The 20,001-nt window shown below is 43.2% G+C and overlaps 1 protein-coding gene across 1 annotated transcript; it reads right to left on the reverse strand.

The window, feature by feature from the left end:
• Positions 1 to 17,242: 17,242 nt before the first annotated feature.
• IFNK (interferon kappa) lies at positions 17,243 to 17,830 on the reverse strand (the record flags this gene model as incomplete). Its single annotated transcript, XM_080708952.1, has 1 exon — positions 17,243 to 17,830. One exon carries the CDS (start codon positions 17,828 to 17,830, stop codon positions 17,243 to 17,245), a length of 588 nt encoding a protein of 195 aa, XP_080565078.1.
• Between the last annotated feature and the right edge of the window lie 2,171 nt (positions 17,831 to 20,001).

Consider the following 20,001-nt stretch of genomic DNA (forward strand, 5'->3'; position numbering starts at 1 on the left):
GAAAAAGGGTCATTATCTGTAGGGACAAGAACTGACATTCCCCAAGGAGCAGGGCAAGACTGATGGATAAGAAGAAAAGAGAGGAAGATCTGAAGAACTTCCATTAAAGATTTACTCAGAAGCAAAGAATGGATGATATTTTGATGTCTTGCCTTTCACAAATGTTTAATCCATACTTTGAGTGTATTTTCTCAAAGGAAGTTCTACATACAGGGAGTTTTTCTTAGTAGAGTTTCTAGCTTTGAATTGGCCTGTTTCAGGGCCTTACTCAGAGCTTGTGTTTCTTAAAGGCCTCACAATAATCACTGTTTCCCCTGCTAGCCAGTACACAAGATGGTCTTCATTCCATCTACCGGGAACTCATTCAAGTATCTTGGTTTGGATCACCATCATCCCCTCCCGCTGGGGTGGAGGGGAGGAGATCAACCTAAGAAAGAACTGCAGTGCGGTGCAGGCAGCTTATGTGGGAGGTCATTCTAGGAAGGAGGGATGAGAGTTCAAGAACACTGGAACACAAAGGAGGAAAAGCCAGGATGAAGTAGAATATGGTGAGAGTCTACTTCAGGCAAACTGGTGCTAGCTTTTTCCTGAAAAATGCCTCCCATAATCACCCACTTCCAGCATTCGTTCACAGGTGCTCCTTCCCCTGTTGGCTGCCCCTGGGGCTCCCCCCAGCCTCCCTCACTGCAGCACAGACACAGCTTATTCCTGGGCTGAGCAAGCTCCCACAGCTATAGAAGTAGCCTTGCAGCAGACGGTGAAAAGAGTGTGCACCTCGGATCTGGGAAACTGGCCATTTCATAAATGCACTGAAACAGAAATGTACTGAGAGCTGTGACACAGCATCATCACCAAGCCCTATTCCATATAAAACCACTAATGTCAGTTCTTATAAGGCTAATGATTATGAGGAGACATGAATTCATGATTGACGGCACCAAAGAAGCTCAATGTAAACCTTGGGCAAATGTCCCAGTCTCTAATATGTGGGTAATAATGTTTACCATCCAAGGTCATTAGAAGAATCAGATGAACTAGTATATGTGAAAGTGCCTACACATAGTAGGTACTCAGTCAGTGTTAGTTCCCTGCCTCCTGTCTTACATAAATGCCCTGGAGCTACTCTAGGTGCTGAGGCAAATGGCCTTGAGGATCCTCCCAACTCTTCACTTAATGATTCTGAGATTCCTCCTACAGGTTGTATTAGAACTCTCACTGTGGCAAGTGACAGGAGCCTAACTCAAACAAATTTTAAAAAAGGAGAAACTACTGACTCTTGTAACTGGAAATTCCAGGATTCGTATTGGTGCCAGGAACTACAGGGTACAGGAACTCAACTAACATCATGTGTACTTTCTCCTTGTGTTGCCCTCAGCTGCTACTTTGGCTGCTTCTTTCCCCATCTTACAGCTAGGGATTCAGGAGTGATACAAGGGGCATGGTTCAGACTTGGGCACAGAGAGCTGCTATTATCCTTGCTTCGTGACCTCAGAGTCCAAGTATATATTCTCAGAGAAGAACTGTTCTAGCTGGTGCTACTTGGATCATGTTACCTACATTGTGCCTGGAAGGTGGAGCCCTTGAAGTCACTGGGGCATGCTGGAACCCCATGCTCTGGGGCAGAGTGCTCCTCCCAGAGAGAGGGAGTGAGAAACAGAAGCCAGCCAGCCAGCACTCTTCACCAAAGCAAAGTGAGAGAAGAAGCTTGAGTGAAATACAGACATGAATGGACTGAAGAGGTGGCTGCTGGCCGACTACTGCTGGCTACTCCTGGTAGATGGGAGAGTTGCCTTGGGAGGCTCCCCAGTCACACCACCTTATAGTTTCTGCCTGTGCCAGTGAATCTCAGATCTCCAGGGGGCTGAACGTGGCCCTGCGCTGAGCTGCAAAATACAGGACTGTCTGGAAACAATGGAAAGGCTCAGCACATTCACTTGGTGTCAAACAAAGGCTGGCTGTGTCACCCTCTCCCAGTGTGCCTCTATGGCCCTCAGTGAAACAGCCAGTGATTTAGGGAAAGAAATAGGAAATGTCACCCTGGGTGTCTTACACTCAATGAAAAAGACTTCTTATAACCTTTCCTTACTACTGTAAAAATAAAATTGAAAAAAAAATTTTTTTTTTTTTTGGTGGTACTAGGGTTCCTGGAAACCCTACTAACCTCTGGGCTATACCCCAGACCTATTTTTTATATTTTTACTTGGAAGCAGGGTCTCCTAAGCCAGCGTGGCTGGCTTTGAACCTACGCGATCCTCCTGTCTCCGCCTCCCAAGCACGGGGATTACAACCATGCGCCACCACGGCCGGCAAATTGAAACAATTTTAGATAAAGAAGTACAGAAGAGAAAATTTAAATTACCTGTATGATCTCATCCAGAAAACTATTCATCAGGTAGTGTATGTATCGCAAGCTGGGGTCATGTGATACATACTGCTTTAATTACTGATCTGTAATGTGCATAAAGAAAAATACACAAATCCTAAAACAGCTCATTGAATTTTTCTCATTGTTTTTTAATATCTGCATAGTGCTCTATTGTTGGGCTACACCAAAATATACTGATGAATATTTTTTATCTCCCAGTTCAATATAGTCTGGCAAATGATTACTGTCTGTTTATAAGCCAGGCACTCTTTTATTAATCAAGGCTACCACGTTATATTCGTTTTAATTCTCATAATAATACTACATAATAAATCATTCCAAAATTTAGTGACTTAAGGGCTGGAGGTACAGCTCAGTAGAAGAACTCAAGGACCTGGATTCAATCCTTAGCACCAAAAGACAATACAATTTAGCAGCTTCAGGCCATAACCTTTTATTTGTTATTCCTCGGGAATTCCTATGGGGGAGTGAAGCAGTTCTGCTGAGAGGGGTCAGGCTCAACAGATTCAAACTAGATAAAATGTGAAGTAAAAAGAAGAAGGTAAAAGAAATGAGTGTAGGTGTATCCTTCCAAAAATAAGCCAAGGAATGGGGAAATGGCAGGCAAGATTAAAAGAGGGGTGGTTGGCAAACAGATCTGTTAAAAGGAAGAAATTTTTGAAGAAAAATGATGCCAGATTCTCCTGTCATCCACCAGGAAGGTTCAGTGAACGTGGAGGCGTTTGGAAAAGAGGAGGAAAAGCGGGACAGTGTGATGATCACTGGCCAATGGCAGCAAGACAAACCACTCCCAAACCAAGACCCAGAGACCCATGCCTGGATGGGATGCCAGGAGCTCTGGATCCTAACAGTGGCTCTGCCACCAACAAACTGCTAATCACACTGGTGTGGTGGGCTGGGCCTTCTCCCCCTGCTGAATGCTGCCCCAGGAGTCTCTTGCTAGCCAGGTATGCTTTCCTTTTAGCTTCTGGAAATGATGGTTTAAGCTGCTGCTTAAACAAGAAAAGCTTAAATGATGTTTAAGCTGCTGCTTAAACAAGAAAAGCTGGTTTAACATCTACTGGAAAAAGCAGAAAAGAATCCAGGGAAACAGACATAGAGAGGAGATGAAATGTGATTCAACTTTATAAAAAAGGAAAGTTGTTATCCTGGGATATTGGGTAGAAATCCTGATGAATTATCTAGCTGTCATAAATTCTCTTTGGGACAAGGCATCAAAGAAAGGAAGGGAAAACAAAAGGAGGGAGGAGGAAGTAATAGAGAGATGGACGGTCAGAGGGAAGGAAGAAGGAAAGGAAGAAGAAAGAATGAGGGAGGGGCGAATTTAGTTATGGATTCATCTCTATAGAAACTTTGTTGAGCACTAGGCAACAAGAAGACTTGGGAAATTTTTTTTACTGAAATTTTTCAAAAAAAAAATAAAATGCTTTCTGAGAGTTCCCCCCTTCCTCTGAAAAGCATCATCAGGGCTGTTAACTACCCAAGGCAAGTCTTGTTTATATTACTGGCATGAAACATTATTGCAAGTGAGGCTGGCCAGAGGCCATTTAGAAATTCAATAATTATTCTACCCAAGGGTCTATCCCATTGGTGGAGTAGCTTCTTAAGAGGAAATTAATATTGAACAGTGTATCAAACCTAATTGGAATCTTGAGAAAATAGGGTCCTAAGTAGACAGAACAGCTGAAGGCTAAAGGAGGTCAGGATAAATAGTACACTCACTTTTTTCTCTTGCCTTAATTATGATATGAAAGAGAAAATCCTGTTTATTTTCTTATGCCAGGAGGGCAGGAGGTGGTTTGGAGAGGTCCCCAGTTCATCAAAAGCCACCTGCAGTCTGACAGTGGAATCATTTTCTTCCTTTATTTCTTTCCCACAGGCATTCAAGGAGAGCTGAGCTGGGGAGAACAAAAGATATATTTCTATTTGCCATGGAAGTTGGTTGGGAATTAATGACTAATTTCTTGATAATGGTAAGGGCATAAGTCACAAAACCAGTAAGTCCGTGCTTATCAAATTGGGAAAGTCTGTTTGAGAACTTCATTATTTTCCTACTTGGAAGACAAGAGTTATGGCACATGCTGTCTGGCCTCTTTACCATTTTCCTATGCTTTTCTGGACTACTGCTTTGGCATCCCTAACCCACTGATCACACAAGGATCTGACTTTCCCATTTGTGAAAGGTGCTGAAGTCTCAATCTACCACTAATGGGGGGGGCTCTAGGCTAGGGTGTCTTTAGCTGTGATTACCTTAGACCCTGGTTCACCTGGCAACTCATCATCCTTCGAACATAACTAAACCAGCCTGTTCCATGATGAAAGAATTCCTCTGCATTATTCAAATTGCTGAAGCACACCGGTGTACCACACCTGGCTTGTGTTGAGCCAGAGCAAAAGCATCAGGTGCATGTCTTGAGAAATAGAGTCACTCATTAAGGAGCCAAAAAAAAAAAAAAATTAGCTGGGTGTAGTGTTAATCCCAGTATTTGGGAGGCTGAGACAGGAGGATTGCAAATTCAAGACCAGCCCTGGCAACTTCATGAGACCCTGTCTCAAAATCAAGGGCGAGAGGTGTATCTTAGAGGTAGAATGCCTTTGGATTCAATCACCATTACAGAAAAAAAGTCAAAAAAATTTAAAAGGGAAAGTGCACTCTAGTAGGAAGATCTGAAAGAGTGGTAAGTCACAGTGAACAATAATAAAAACAGACCATAAGAGCAAAAGCATAGTATCTTTTCAATAAAACTATTTTTTAAAGTAGCTTGGGAAAGATCATTCATTCTATTCCCACAGAATGGAAGATAGCTAGTTGTCCATTATGATTCCAAGCCACACGTCTTGAGCCTCTGTCACCGATGCCACTTTGAACAGTGTCAGGTCTTCCCAGCGCCATACTCTGACCTTCCAAAGCCTCAGTTCCACTACTCCAAAAGGTGATTAATGTAATGTGGATTTCAAAGGAAATTACTGCAGATGTCTAGTGTCATTACTGTTAAAAGTTAAGAATTATGCTGGCAGAAAACACACCTTAGGGTTAATATATGACTCTTGTCATGATCTGAAATGGCTTAAAAGGATCTGTCCATCTCTCCTCTTGCTTAAACTGCCATTACTTCCGTCTTTAGGAGGAGTCATGCTTATTCATTTCCAGGATGACCCAGGGATCATTCATATAAATCCTATTATCACAAATGCTCTGAGGCGATCTCTTGAGCCCCGTGCTTAGTCAGGTTCTTGAAAATGACGTCAAGGCAGGTCAGGAGGAAGGTGCTCACTTAGATTTGTGGACTCTCCCTGCTTGAGATGGAAGGGAGGGCTTCGAGAATGCCTGCTGTTTGTTAGTAAGTGGCACCTAATAGTTTTAATTAGCACACCCAGGAGCAGGACCACACTGGGTAATCAGATTCCTTAAAAGTGAGTAAGATGAGCTGCTCACGGAATTTGAGCAGCCCACCAACCCTGAGCACGGCTGTTCAGAGCAGTATGGCTGCCGATCTGTGCTTGCCACTGACTGGGCAAACATGCTTCTCCCCACTTCCTCGACTGCCATCTGACTGTTATGAATATGCCCTGGTGGTACATCTCCAGTAATCTTTTGCTCCCTCAGTAGCCTCTTGAGGGGAGGCAGGAAGGAAGTGATTGGTAACAGAAGGTTTTATGCTCACCCATCATTGAAGATGAGAGTATTGTTGTGTTTTTTTTTTTCCTATAGGAAATGTAAAAATTCTAAACTGGAAGCCAGGCATGGTGGTACATGCCTGTAATCCCAGTTCTTGGAAGGCTGAGACAGAATCTCAGGTTTGAGGACAGCCTCAATAAGTAGTGAGACTCTCATCAACCTAATGAGACCCTGTTTCAAAAAATAAAAACAAAATGGGGCTGGAAATGTAGTGTACCCCTGGGTCCAATCCCCAATAAAGCACATGCACAGGTGGGTGCATGCACACACGCTTGTACACACACACACACACACACACACACACACACACACACACTATAAACTGGAAATGATAGAATGAACTTGCATTGACTCATTCTATACCAAACTACCTAAAAATGCCCCCCTCAATTCCAGAAGATGGTATACAAAGAAACAGTAAAGTTTCTAGGCTCAGTGCAACAGTGGCAAGTGCTGGGGTCTCTTGCCTGCTTGAGGGAGGAGCTACATTTGAGTAGTGTGAAAACTATAATATGGAAAAGAATGGTGGTATAATTCCTTAACCATTTACCACATGATAGACACCATGAAAGTACATTCCATGTGTTGCTTCATTAAATCCACACAACTCCCTAGATTATTATCCCCAGTTTATAAGGTGAGGCCACAAGATTCAGAGAAGTCAGATTCAGCTAATTTGGGTCCCTCTGACTTTGAAGGCCATCACCTTAGTCCCCATTCCCCTGTCTCTCTGGTGCCTTTCGGGTGGGCCTGGCCCCTTTCTGTTCCCCAGGAGAGCTTGCAGTTAAGATTCATGTAACCTCATCTAAGATTTACCCCGTAGAAATCTGGAGAGAATTCTCTGAACCAGCTTAAAAGCTGACAACTTTATCGCAGACCAATGTACACTTGTGACCTTTTGCACTGATGTTTCAAGACACACAGAGCACTTGTGGTCATATAAGACCTTGAATTAATGCCCCCCTCACTAGTTGTGAAACCGCAAGCAGATGACTTAATAGTTCTAGCTAGTTACTTCATCTATACAATAGAAATGGCATAAACCATACTTATCCAAACGCCCATTGTCCATTTTTTGCTCTATTAGGACCCTATTAATCTAAGATATATGAAACTATGTTCTGTACCCAGAATTACAGGCCCATAATTGCCTTTATTTTATTTTATGGTCCTGGGGATTAAAATGGGTAGGTTCTGCCACTGAACTACACCCCAGCTCTTTAAAACTTTTTAAAATTTTGAGACAGGACCAACTAAGTTATTCAGGCTTGCCTTGAACTTGTGATCCTCCTGCTTCAGCCTTTCTAGTACCCGGGACATAATTGCCTGTTTATAATGTCTGATTAGGTTAGCATTCTTCGAAAATATCTTATTCAGCAAGAAGTTTATTTTTCTCTTTTATTTTTTGAGTTGTAGCTTCAGATATCACTTTGGCAGTTGCTGTAGGGAATTCCCCTCCCCCCATTAATAACTGCTAACAGAAATCATTAAATTTCCTTTGATCTTATCCTCGCATTTGGATCCCAGCCTTTATCATCTAACTATATACCTAGTTTTTATACCAACTAGATTAATTTTGGTTTCCAGAACACATCTCAAGTTATTTTTCACCTTCCTGTATGTTTGTTCTTGTAGCTCTCTGCCTGAAATGATTTGAACCTCACTCCAACAGTGACCCCATTTTCAAGGTCAGCTCAAACATCCCTTCTTCCCTAAATCTCTGCACAAATTGATTTAATCCAAATTTAATTTTTCCTCTTTCTGTGCTCCACAGAAGCTTATTGTGCCTTTTTAATCTCAACCCCCTCCCCTAGTCTTCTCTGAATGATTTCTATTTGTGGTTCTCTTGCTATTCTTATCAGATTGTAAGTATCTTGAGGGCAAGATCCAGGGCTGCCCATAGTTACATGCTAATGATAGGCGATTATGAGGGTTACAGCCATGGGCTTAAGGCACACTGCCAAGGTTAGAGCCTGGCTATGCGTTATACTTAACTGCATGACCTTGGGCAAGTGACATCTAGTTTCCTCACCTGTATCTACTATATATCTTATTAAAACTAAATGAGATAGTCCATGTGAGGCACTTAGCAAGTACCTTACAGATACTGTGTGCTTGATAGATGTTAAGTGTCTGCAGCACCCACAGTGAGGTCACTTTGTTTATTGATTTAATAAATGCTTATTGATTATTATTAGTCTGCTTGTGCTGCCATAACAAAATACCATAGATTGGATGGCTTAAATAACACATATTTATTTCTCACAGTTCTGGAGGCTGGGAAGTCTAAAATCAGGAGCGGGCCGATTTGGTTCCTAGTGAGGGCCCTCCTCCCAGCTTGCAGGTGGCTGCCTGCTTTCTGTGTCCTTACATGTGGACAAAGTGTTCTCTTTGTTCCTCCTCCCCTTATCCCTTACCTCTTCACTCTCTTCCTCCTTCTTCACATACCTCCTCTTCATCTTCCATGTTTCATTCCCCTTTCCCCACTCTTCTTTCTCCTCCTGCTCTCCCTTCTTCTGGCACTAATAGTATAAAATAAGGGCCTAACCCTCATGACCTCATCAATCTTTAATTACTTCCCCAAAGCCCCATCTCTATACACCATCACACTAGGAGTTAGGGCTTCAGTATCTGAATTTTGAAGGTACATAGTTCAGTCCATATCAATTATCTAAACATTCATTGAGCTAAACTAGGAATACAGCAATGAACTAAACAAACAAAATATTCCCTGTCTCGTAGTTTACATTTATTACAGCTGAAAATATATGCATGGATAGACAGACTAACAGTGCCCAAAGACTCTGTAATATAACTCCATAACCTGTGATTATATTACATTACATGGCAAAGGGGAATTAGGTTACAGATGGAATTAGGTTGCTAATCAGCTGACCATAACGTAGAGGAATAAACCTGGATCTGCCCAATGTAATAATGAGGGTCCTTATAAGTGAAAGAGGAAGGCAGAAAGGTCAGGGTGATACAATGAAAGAAGGACTCGACCTACCATTAATGGCTCTGAAGAGGAGAAGAAGGACCACAAAGCAAGGAATGTGGACATCCACTAGAGGCTGGTACACATGCGAAAATGGATTCTCTCTTATAGACTTCAAAAACAAATGCAGTCCTGCTGACAACGTGATTTTAATACAAGGAGAGCTGTGTGGCAGTTCCACCTTCCAGAACTATTATTAATTAATAAATTCATTTAATTTTAAGCCACTGCATTTGTGATGTTTTGTTCTGCAGCCAAAGAATGCTCAAACTAGCAGTAAACAAAATAAGTAAAAATATATAGTGTATCAGGTTACAATAAATTACACACAGAAGATTGAAGCAAGGAATGTGGATAGGATGTGTTAGAAGGTGAAGGTGGTTGTGCTTTTAAATAGAGTGAAAAGAAAAGGTCCTTGTGACTTTGGAGCAAAGAGCTGAAAGAAGGGAAGTACGATCTGACTGTGTACCGCAAATGTCAGCCAGGGACTACCAAAGGCTTTTCCCAGTCACTAGATTTACACTCTTCCCCAAAAACCTAGCCAAAGAGGTAGAAGAGGGACAGAAGTCTTCTTTTCCCTAAAAGAAAGGCTGAAACCCAAGGAGAAAGAGATGATTCTTTTAATGTTTGTTGGTTCAGCCTGAATGTCGTCTCATTTCTGCCCGTAACCTATTCATCTGTGCCTCGAGGGATGAGCCCCATCTCCAAGGGTGGAAGTCACATCCCAATTTTCTGCCTTAGCTTCTGAGACAAGAAACCTTATTTTCCCTTTATTCTTGACAGGAAAGAAATGATTATGTAATGAGGTGTGTGTGTGTGTGTGTGTGTGTGTGTGTGTGTGTGTGTGTGTGATATACTGGGGATTAAACCCAGAAGCATTCTACCACTAAACTATACCCTCAGACCTTCTTATTTTTTATTTTGAAATAGGGTCCCCCTAAGTTGAAAAGAGTCTTGCTAAGTTATTGAGGCTGGTCTTGAGCCTGAGATTCTACATAATAAGCATTTTGAAGTAATCACCAGCCTCCTCCCAATTAGGGATTAATGAGTCGTAAAGACCAGTAGAGGCAAGCTGGTGTAAGTAAAGGACACGTCCATCCTAACTGTCTGGGCGATGGAGAGTTCTGTTTGTCACGAAGTCCAAAGAAACTTTCAATGCAGTGTCTGGGATGTGAGTGTGTGGAGACATGGAAACTGGGGCAGTCTGGAGACCAGGCTGCATCCCCCAATTCCTCAGTATCAAACAGAAGAAATACCTCTTGGTAGCTGTGCTTTTGTGTCCAGCAGCCCCCTGCTTACACCCCCCCATTATGCTTGAGTTTTATATTCCCAGTCATCAATATCTTTTCATTGCCCAAAGGACATATAGAATCATCTGAGCCAGGCTGATAACACTAGACCATGATTTCTCATTGAATTATTGTTGCAATATCAAAGATGACTTGCAAAATGGTATGTGTGATTTTAGAGGTTTTCATTTAGTAGTTGCATAAACCTCTTTTGGAGAAGGGATTCTTTCTATATATTCTATATTCTTACTTATTTATTTATTTTTACTTTTTGATGGTACTGGGGTTCCTGGAAGCCCTTCTACCTCCGGCCTACACTCCCAGACCTATTTTTATATTTTTATTTGGAAACAGGGTCTCGTAAGCCAGCGAGGCTGGCTTCTAACCTGCGCGATCCTCCTGTCTCCGCCTCCCAAGCGCGGGGATTACAAGCGTGCGCCACCACCCCGGCTATATATTCTATATTCTAATTAACATATTTCCATACCTCTTTAAAGTATATAGTAAAAAATGTAAAGTAAAATCAGTCAAGTGGTACTCCTCAATCAGTATGCGTCACTTTTCCTCAGGAAACAACAAAGCTCATGTTTAAAAACTCTTTCCATAAACTAAAAAATATTTTCCATATTCAGTTTACCCCCAACAACCACCTTGCAAAGTAGGTATTACTCCCCCAGTGTACATAGGAGAATACTAAAGCCTAAAAGTTGCAGGTAGATGGATCCAGATCATACAAGTAGAAAGTGGCGGGCTAGGGGTTGTGCTTAAATTGGATGCTTCCTGCATTATTTCCAGCCTATTATCTGCTGAAATCTCAGAGACTATTTTCCAATGATTAATACTCCCGTTCTATGTGAGACAGTCCAAGGCACTTTCCAACAGTCAAAATCTTGGAGAATGTAAGCCATTTGTCCCTTTCTGCGTGCTTTGGAAACGGCCGTTGAGGACCCAGAACTCACCTTTTCGGATTGGACATCTTTCTGACCTCCCTGGCCCGGGGGGTCAGCAGGGTTGGGAGCCCCTCTGAGGGTTCTGACTCTATAGAGGGGAAATAATCCTGAAAGCAACTCCACTTCTCGCCTCCACTTAGCTGCGGTTCCACAGGCGGCCGCCAGGGGTCCCGGCACCGCGCCTGGTGGGCGACTGTGAGCCCGGGCGGGCTGCGCGGCGCTGGGTGCTTGTGGGGGCTGCTTTGGAGCTGCTGCCGGAGCCCGGCGCGCTGGCCAGAAAGCCGCTGGCGTGGATCGGCAAATGTAGCTCCTGCCTGAGCTCACCTTTTTCTCTCGCACCAGCTGCAGCTGACCTGGAGAAGGGAGCCGACAGGGCCCTAAACTGAAATTAAAACCCCACGGTAAGCACGCGCTCGGAGCGAGGGGAGGCGGCGCGGTCCCGCGAGAGGTGCGGGGCGCACCTGGGACCCGTGCATCGGGGGCCTGGGGTGGCGGATGGGGCGCCCCACCCGCGATCTCCGGGCCTCCGGGGCTAGAGCCACTTTAGACCGAGCGGGGCGCCTGGGCTTCTGGCCGACTCCTAGTGCGCACTTCTCTGGGAGGGAAGAGGGTCCGGTTCCCTCTCGGGGATCCGTGGCCTTGCTTTTAGCAGATAGATCAATAAAAGGTTCCTTTCAGGGTGCAAATCTGTTCCCGAGCCCATCCCGAGTCTCATGCCTGCAGGGTGCGCGCTGGGCTGTGGGCGGCGGGAACACTAACTTTTCCAAAAGTGCGTCCGGGCCGGGGGACCGCGTTTGGGACCTGGGTCCGGAGTGAGGAGGCTGGGCTAGGGGCTGCGCGGGGGGCTCCGGCCGTAGGCCGAGGCGCCCCCGGGGCGGTCGGGGCTTGGTGGAGGGAGGGAGGGTGTAAAGGACGTAGAAATCCTGCTGAATTCTTAAGCCAACTGTCAAACATCTGGAATCCCCAGCTCCTCCCTTTCCCTGCTCAGAAGGTGAAACATCCTTAAACTTTTCTTTCATTTCCGTGTGTGTGTGTGTGTGTGTGTGTGTGTGTGTGTGTGTGTGTGTGACAGACAGACACGCTGACCTCTGGCACCGGGTTCTCCCAGAGATCCTAAAGCGCTCAATATCCCGCCCAGTCTGTCTTCAAGACCTTCTTCCCATAAACCTTCCCTCAGGGACCGCGCGACAGGGCCGACTGAGATCGATTGGGGGCGAATAGCCTTTTGTTTCTCCTCGTCTCTCCTGTTGTTTGCTTTTGCAGCATCTGGTAGGGCTTGGGGACAGAGGAAGCCCCTCCGGCCCCCTCCTTCTCCTTCCACGCCAGCCCCTGGGCCAGTTCAGATCAGGATCTCGGCTGGGGAAAGAGAGGAGCCTCCCCACCCGGCCGGCCTGGAGGTTAGAGGGAGGAGGGAAAGCTGCTCCGTCCCCGCCTCCTCCGCTGCCTGTGGCCCAGGGCGCATTTCTCAGATCTTATCCCCGCGCACCGCAAAGGGCGCAGCTTCCAGAAGGGTGGAAGAAAAGTTCCTCCCGAATCAGGGGTGTCTCGGGTTGGTTTTAGAAGATTTCACTGGCTGGAGGCGTTGTGATTGGGCGGCTGGCTGCCAGGCCATAGGAGAGGGGGTCAGGGCACCTCTGGTAGGCAGAGGGCTCCCCAGTTGCTGGAGTTTGTAATTTCCAAGCGAGGGAAAGGGATGATTCTCCATGGAAAGAATGGAAGTGTAGAGAACTTAGGAAACTTCTAGAATTTACCTGGAAATATAAGATAGGGAAATGTAGTGTCAGGGCTCACTTGGAATTTTGACTTTGCTAGGGCTTCAAGTTTAAACGCCAAATCCACTATCTGCATTGTAGAAAAGACAGACCAGGAGGTCGTGGAACAGATGCTGTCAGAACAGGGTTCAGCTTGCAAGGCTTGGAGAACAGGTGGTTTGGGAAGACCCTAAACTCCCATTTGTGCTCTTGCTAGATTACAGGTGGTCCTGTTTTCCTGTGCAAGTTAGATGTTAAAATTTGGCCGTATGCGGGGTTTATGGTGGTGATGCACACCTGTAATCCCTGTACTTGGGAGGCTGAGCCAGGAGGAGTGAAGGTTTGAGGACGACCCTGTTTCCAAATAAGAAATAAAATCAGGCCTGGAGGTGTAACTCAAAGGTAGAATGCCTCTGGGTTCAATCCCCAGCACCACACACACACACACACACACACACACACACACACAACCACCTTGATTGCCCACAAGCATAGGTTGTTTATTAAGGAACAAAGACTGAAATAAAGGAGCCACCCAGAGAAGGTAGGGGGCCCAGATAATTTCTGAAAGGGCGGGAAAACTGAGTCTGTACCTGGCTGGGATCTATACCTTTTCATAGCCTTGCAGATGATCTCAGGTTGGCAGTTCCCCCAATCCCCTCCCCATGGGACTCACAACTGAGCACTCTTTCAGAGGGACTCAATTTATACTTTTTATTATCCTACAATTTTTTTTAACTTTACTGGGGATTGAAACCAGGACCTCCTGCAGACCAGGCAAGCACTCTACCACTGAGCTACATCCCCAGCCCTTGTCCTCCAACTTTTTGATTCCTACCTAGCTTAAGGGGAGGAGGAGACTCACCTGGGGATAACTGTGACCTCTGTACCCATTCCGCTTTTGTTTTTGCCTTCTGGGGATGGAATCCAGGGCCTACTCTCACCTGTTAAACAAGTACTATAACACTGAGCTATGCTCCCAGGGCCCATTCAAACACCCTTGGTGGAACTGGAACTGTGCTGGGCTCTGAATAGGTATAGTTTTCCCTTACCTGACTTAACAGAACTTTTGAGTTTCCCTATAACAAAGGAATGTGGACACACAGAAAACTTTCTCTAGCATTTTCTGGGTATTACCAGTGGAACCACCAAAACAAAAAACAAAAAAAAAACACCTTTGAAGTATCGGAAGGCACTTCATAAACATTTCATTATGAAAATGATCCCTAAAGAAATATTCCTTTGAAATTTAACAGCAGCAGCAAAGCAACAAAAGGACCTTTGCAAGAAGACCTACTTGGGGGTACTGCTTGCTGAAGAGGTACCAAAGAGCACCAATTAAAAAGCACAAAGAAGATGCTCCTCCAAATCTACTTCAGTAACAAAACAGAAGATTGTACATTTATTTTTAAATTTAGAATTTAAAAATTTCTCCCCAAAATTATTGCAGGAAAAATAAAATATACAGAGGTGAGAATTAGAGGAAGAAAAAGAACAGGGAGGAGGTGGAGGAAGAAGAAGAGGAGAGGAAGAGATTTATAAATAAGACTCCAGTGAACAATCTACCCAATTCTTTTCTTAGAATAAATTTCTGGAGATGTGACAGGGATTGGTGTACTTTTCAGGATATTTAAGACTGCTATATTGTCTTGTTCATCCTTTCCCCAACAGTATACAAAAAGATCTGCTTCGTGAACCCTATACTCTACTCATACTCTATATTATCCTTACTTTCCATTTCTGCCATGGTGGAGGGAGGAAAGAAGTTTATTGTTGACTTAATTTGCATTTCTTCAATCAGAAGTGAGATTAAACATTTTCCATATTGTCTGTTAGCATCCCTTCCTTTGTGGTGATGCCAGTTTTTGTCCTTAACCATTTATTTCAGTGGAGATCATCTCATCCTCCTCCTTTCTCTTTTTGTTAGATGTGCTGTTGAAAAGCATGCTGTTCTGACTGCTGCCGCTACCCACATAATCAGACGATCTCTATTGCTTGGAAAGTGTCAGTTTTACTGGCCTATTCTCTTTCCTCACGCATAGCAATCAGTTGGCAAGACTGAAGCCATAAATTACCAAAGTAACCATCATCCTCCTAGCAGAGTTATTAGAATAGGCAAAGGCATCATTAGAGCAATTCATAGAAAATACTAAGTGTGTATTTCCTGCTTACTAGCTTGCATGCCCCAACTCCTTTACAACACGTGGTGCTTTTTATTCAACTGGAACAACTCTAAATGGATTATATCAACCCATTTTATTGCCTGATCCTTCAGCTGATAACTTGTAGGATCTACAACTTGTTCTTTTAAAAATTTCTTCTCAATTATTTTGGTTGAAATTTGCCTTACTTTTAATTAAGACTGTGACTGTACTGTTTTGAGCCTTGCCTTGGAACAATCCTGAATCTAAACAAGTTAGCAGGATGCTGTTAATAGTATTAGCAGGAGAGGTTTCTCAAGAACGGAATCAGGTATATTTTATGCCCTTTGATGCATTTGTGTAGCCACAGTCTCTGTTAATTCTTTCTTGAAGATGGACAATTCTGAAATGAAAAAGGAGGAAGTTTCAGTTAGCTAGGTAGTGAATTAAACAGATGAGGGAATATATAACCTAGATAATCTGGATACAAAGTAATTATTAAAAAGGTAAAAGATAAAGTATCACATATGATTAGAATGGCTACTTTACTTGCATAACAGAATGTAGTCTTCTAAGTGGAAAATCCAGTGTAAAATTCTTCCAGTATAAAATTCAAGGAATACAATGTAAGACTGATACTGTATGTTTCCCAGCATTTTCTGTGCCTTTAGATGTAGGAATAAAACAATATACATCAGGCATGATGAGCCCACTGCGTTAGAATCATAGGTTCCGAGAGTTAAATGAGAGCGTAATGGTCACCTAATTCAGCCATTCATCCATGTTCTGTTATGGATCTTCACTCTTAAAGTAATGACGTATCATTCTTCAAACTGTATTCTTTCAAACAAACCAATCTGACAAACAAAAGGCCAGAAATGTCAACCTTTTTTCTTCTAGGGGCAGAGTTTTGACTCTGCAGGGCTTGTATAAACTTTTTTAATGTGCTAAACTTTTTAGAATAAACAAATCAACCTTGGCAGCCAGAAGGTTGGAATTTTACATTTTGCAACACTCTTAGCTCCTTGTCTTTTAGCCATTGTCTTGGTGACTTTCAAAGATGACAGAGTAAAGCCAATATGAGCCGGCCAAAGGAAAGAGGAAGAGAAAGTAGAAAATGAAGAGGAAATCTTATTCCTTTAGACCTGTCTTCAAGACTTCCTAACAGAATTTATAAGATCACCCAGTAGATGACTGGCATTAAATAAACTCTTTCTATGTTTGTGTCAGGGCAGGGATGAGACTCAAGGAGATAAGACAGGGATCGGTGTACTTTTCAGGATATTTACGACTACTAAATTGCCCTGTTCATCCTCTCTCCCCAAGAGTATACAAAAAGATCTGCCTCATGAACCCTGTACTCTTCTGATACTCTATAGAGATGAGACTCAAGGGCATTCTACTTCTGAACTATACCCCTAGTCCTATTATTTTATTTTTTTAAACAATCTTGCTAAGTTGCTGAAAGTCTCTCTAAATTGCTGAGACTGGCCTGGAATCTGTGATCCTCCTTTCTTAGCCTCTCAAGTACTGGGATTATAGGTATGTGCTACTAAACCTGGCTCGCTAGCTCTCTCTCTCTCTCTCTCTCTCTCTCTCTCTCTCTCTCTCTCTCTCGCTCTCTCTCTCTGCAGTACTGGGGATGGAACCCAGGGGCATTCTATCTCCAAGCTACACACTCAGGCCTATTTTTTATTCTGTATTTTGAAACTGGGCCTCACTGAGTTGCAAAGGACCTCACTAAGTAGCTGAGGCTGTCCTCAAACTGTGGTCCTCCTGTCTCAGCCTCCCAAATGCTGGGATTACAAGTGCACGCCACCACACTGGGCTTTTATTAACTCTCTTTAAAGAGGTGAATGCGGCTGCAGTTCCAAGGTCAAGCTTTAGTTAGAGAAAACAAGCATTACATATACTACCAGCAGTCTGACCGAGGACAGGATTAATTCCAGCATAGCACAGTCATCCTTAAAAGGAAGATGAAGATGTAGGAAAAGGAGAAGGAGATCTTGGAGAAAATTAGAGTCTTAATTTTAAAAATATACCTTGTTTCATTTGTAGTATTGTCTTTGGAATTGCTCAAGATATAGGAAACATCTTATTATTTCCACTAGGACGATCTCCCATGTACAGCGACTGTATTTCTTATCTTTCAGGAACTTGAGTATTCTGTTGAAATACCTCCTCAGTTCTAGGTTGCGTAGCTGGAGCGAGCTCATGCCCCCCTCTCTCTTTTCTCTTGTGTCTTCACTGGTGCTGTTCTCTTCTTCCAAGCATTCTTTCAGGTACTCCGCTTTTTCATAAAGTTCCATTTGGAATTGACTGAGGAGTTTCTTGTCCCAAGCGGAGTTGAAGGTGTTTTGATCGAAGACATTGATGACTTGCATGGAAATCTCATAGAATATGGTCTGGATGTCCCTTTCCACAAGCTGGGTGTCTAACAGGATCTCTTTGGGCAACTCAAAAGCTTTGATTTCTGTGAAACATTCTACAGGAATCCGTGTTCTCATTTCTCTCAGTTGCATTAGAGTTTGTAAGGTGATTTTATGCAAATAAAAATTCAGAGAGTCACAGTGCTGAGATAAGATGTGGGTCATAGACAGCCCCACAAGGAGCAGCAGCCAAGAGCACTGAGTCATGTTAGTCTTTGCTCAGTTTTTTTTACCCAAGCTTAAAAGAAAATCTGCAACACCCAAGGTTGACAATGATGTTTAAAGTACTCATCCAGGTGTTCTTATATACCTGAACATCTTTCGGGGGAGGAGTTTTTATTCTCATCATTTTATAGTTATCAAAATTTCAGCCCCTCTCCTTTGTCTCTGAAGCTGTTTTGCCTTCAGGTGGCTACAATGACTTTGGAATTGCATTTTTTAAAAAAGAAAAGTAAGTAGAATATTACTATAGCACTGCCGTAGATGCCTAGATGGCTTGTCCCAGCAATAAAGACTCATCATAACAAATGATATGGAACGACTAGGCATATAGGTCAGTGACAAAGTACTGCCAACCAGGTTGTGAAGTCCTGGGTTCAATTCCCAGTACTGTAAAAATTTTTAAAAATAAAATCATTTTAAAAACCATCTAACTCTCTTACATAAGACAGACTATTCTTTAGGGAATATGTTTTCATACTTGGTTCTAAAATCAAACATCCTCTATCCTTGAGTTCATAATAGACATTGACTAAATGACTATGATTATTGATGCCTAGGTCCGTAGTACAACACACACACACACACACACACACACACACACACACACACACACAAGTGGATGCATTATATACACACACATTTATGATCATGCACACATATATATACATAGCATCTATAAAGTACAAAGCTTTCCTGAGGGCCATACTTTCTTGCATAGCTCATATAAGTTCTTCTACCTAAAACTTCCCAACCAGTCCCATTGATAACTGCTTATTCCTCTTTGGGGCTTTTGCAGTGACATCTTTCTTAATTATGGGCTTTTGCAATGGACCTTGGCATAAGTGGTGATCTACCAATTTAACACACTCTCCACTCCACACCACAACCTGCTTAGTGCACTGTGCCCTTGTTTAGACATTCAGCACTACTACCCAAGTCAAGAGGTTATCTTACTATGAGAAGAAGTTTCTGCTAGTAGGTCATGGAGGTGGCTACAGACTTGGCTTCTTGTCTCCATCCTGAAGCTCCCTGTATTTTCTACTCGGCACAGTTTTGTCATTTTAGTCCTTGCACCCCTAAATTTCCTCCTCTAACTGATATTGCATATCATATCCTCATTTATTAAATGCATTTTAAGCATTTCTCACATATAAATCATGGCACAAGTCCTGCAGAAGTTAGAAATAAAGTGAAGTACACGGCCTCAAGGAACTCGTAGTTGAAGAAGCTGAAGAAGCAGGCGTGTTCAGAGTGTTTGGAGCAAGAAGAATAGTCTTAGGGCTTTCCTAGAGAAGTAGGGACCACATTCCCCATGTGCTGTAAACGTTAACTGATGCTGGTATCAACCATATGTGTGCCAAAGAGGAAAGGTGGTTGGCACGCATGTCTGCCCCTCTCCCATCGTTAGGATTGCCTGATTTAGCAAATAAACATACAGAATACCCAGGCAACATTTGACATAAGTCTAAAATAAGATAAGCGTTATTCATCACTTATCCATAGTTCAAATTTAACTGGGTGCTGATTTTTTTTTTTAAATCTGGCCAGCCTATGCACTGTGTCAACTCCCACTAATCTCTCAAAGAGCTCAAAAATGACATACCCTGTGTAGAAAGCCTTTCTTCTGTTCTCTGTCTATCTGTCTTTCACAGGGTTGCATTTTATTCACATCTCTCTGCTGATTTTACATACCCCTACCAACAATTCCATACTCCTCAGAGAAAGCATGTACATTCACAGGTCATGGCTAACTGCTCAATTAGAAGCGCTATTGGATCATCAGTCACTTGGTCATGCCTCTGTTCTCTGAAAGCCCTGCCATGTGACTGTATCTCAAGAGGTAATCAGAAAATTGAAAAAATTAATGTTAGTGTAAAGCCAACAGTTTTATCCTTGAATGTGTCTGTCACAACTGCCCAGTCTGCCATTCTCAGGATATGCATTGGCTCTTGTCATTCCTGTGATATCGGCTCTTATTTCCCCAGCAGGCCCTGGGATGGGGATTTATAGGTAGTCAGGCTTTCCTGAGAAGGAAGGCTGACTAGCGGGGATGCCCCTGCTGCCCAGGGAACTCTGTGAAATCCATGTGTATTATAAGGCTAATAGGAGTGGATGAGGTGCATTTTAACAAAATGGAGAAATGAGACATTTCAGTC

Source organism: Muscardinus avellanarius (assembly GCF_963383645.1).
Source record: "Muscardinus avellanarius genome assembly, chromosome: 13".
NCBI lineage: Eukaryota > Metazoa > Chordata > Mammalia > Rodentia > Gliridae > Muscardinus > Muscardinus avellanarius.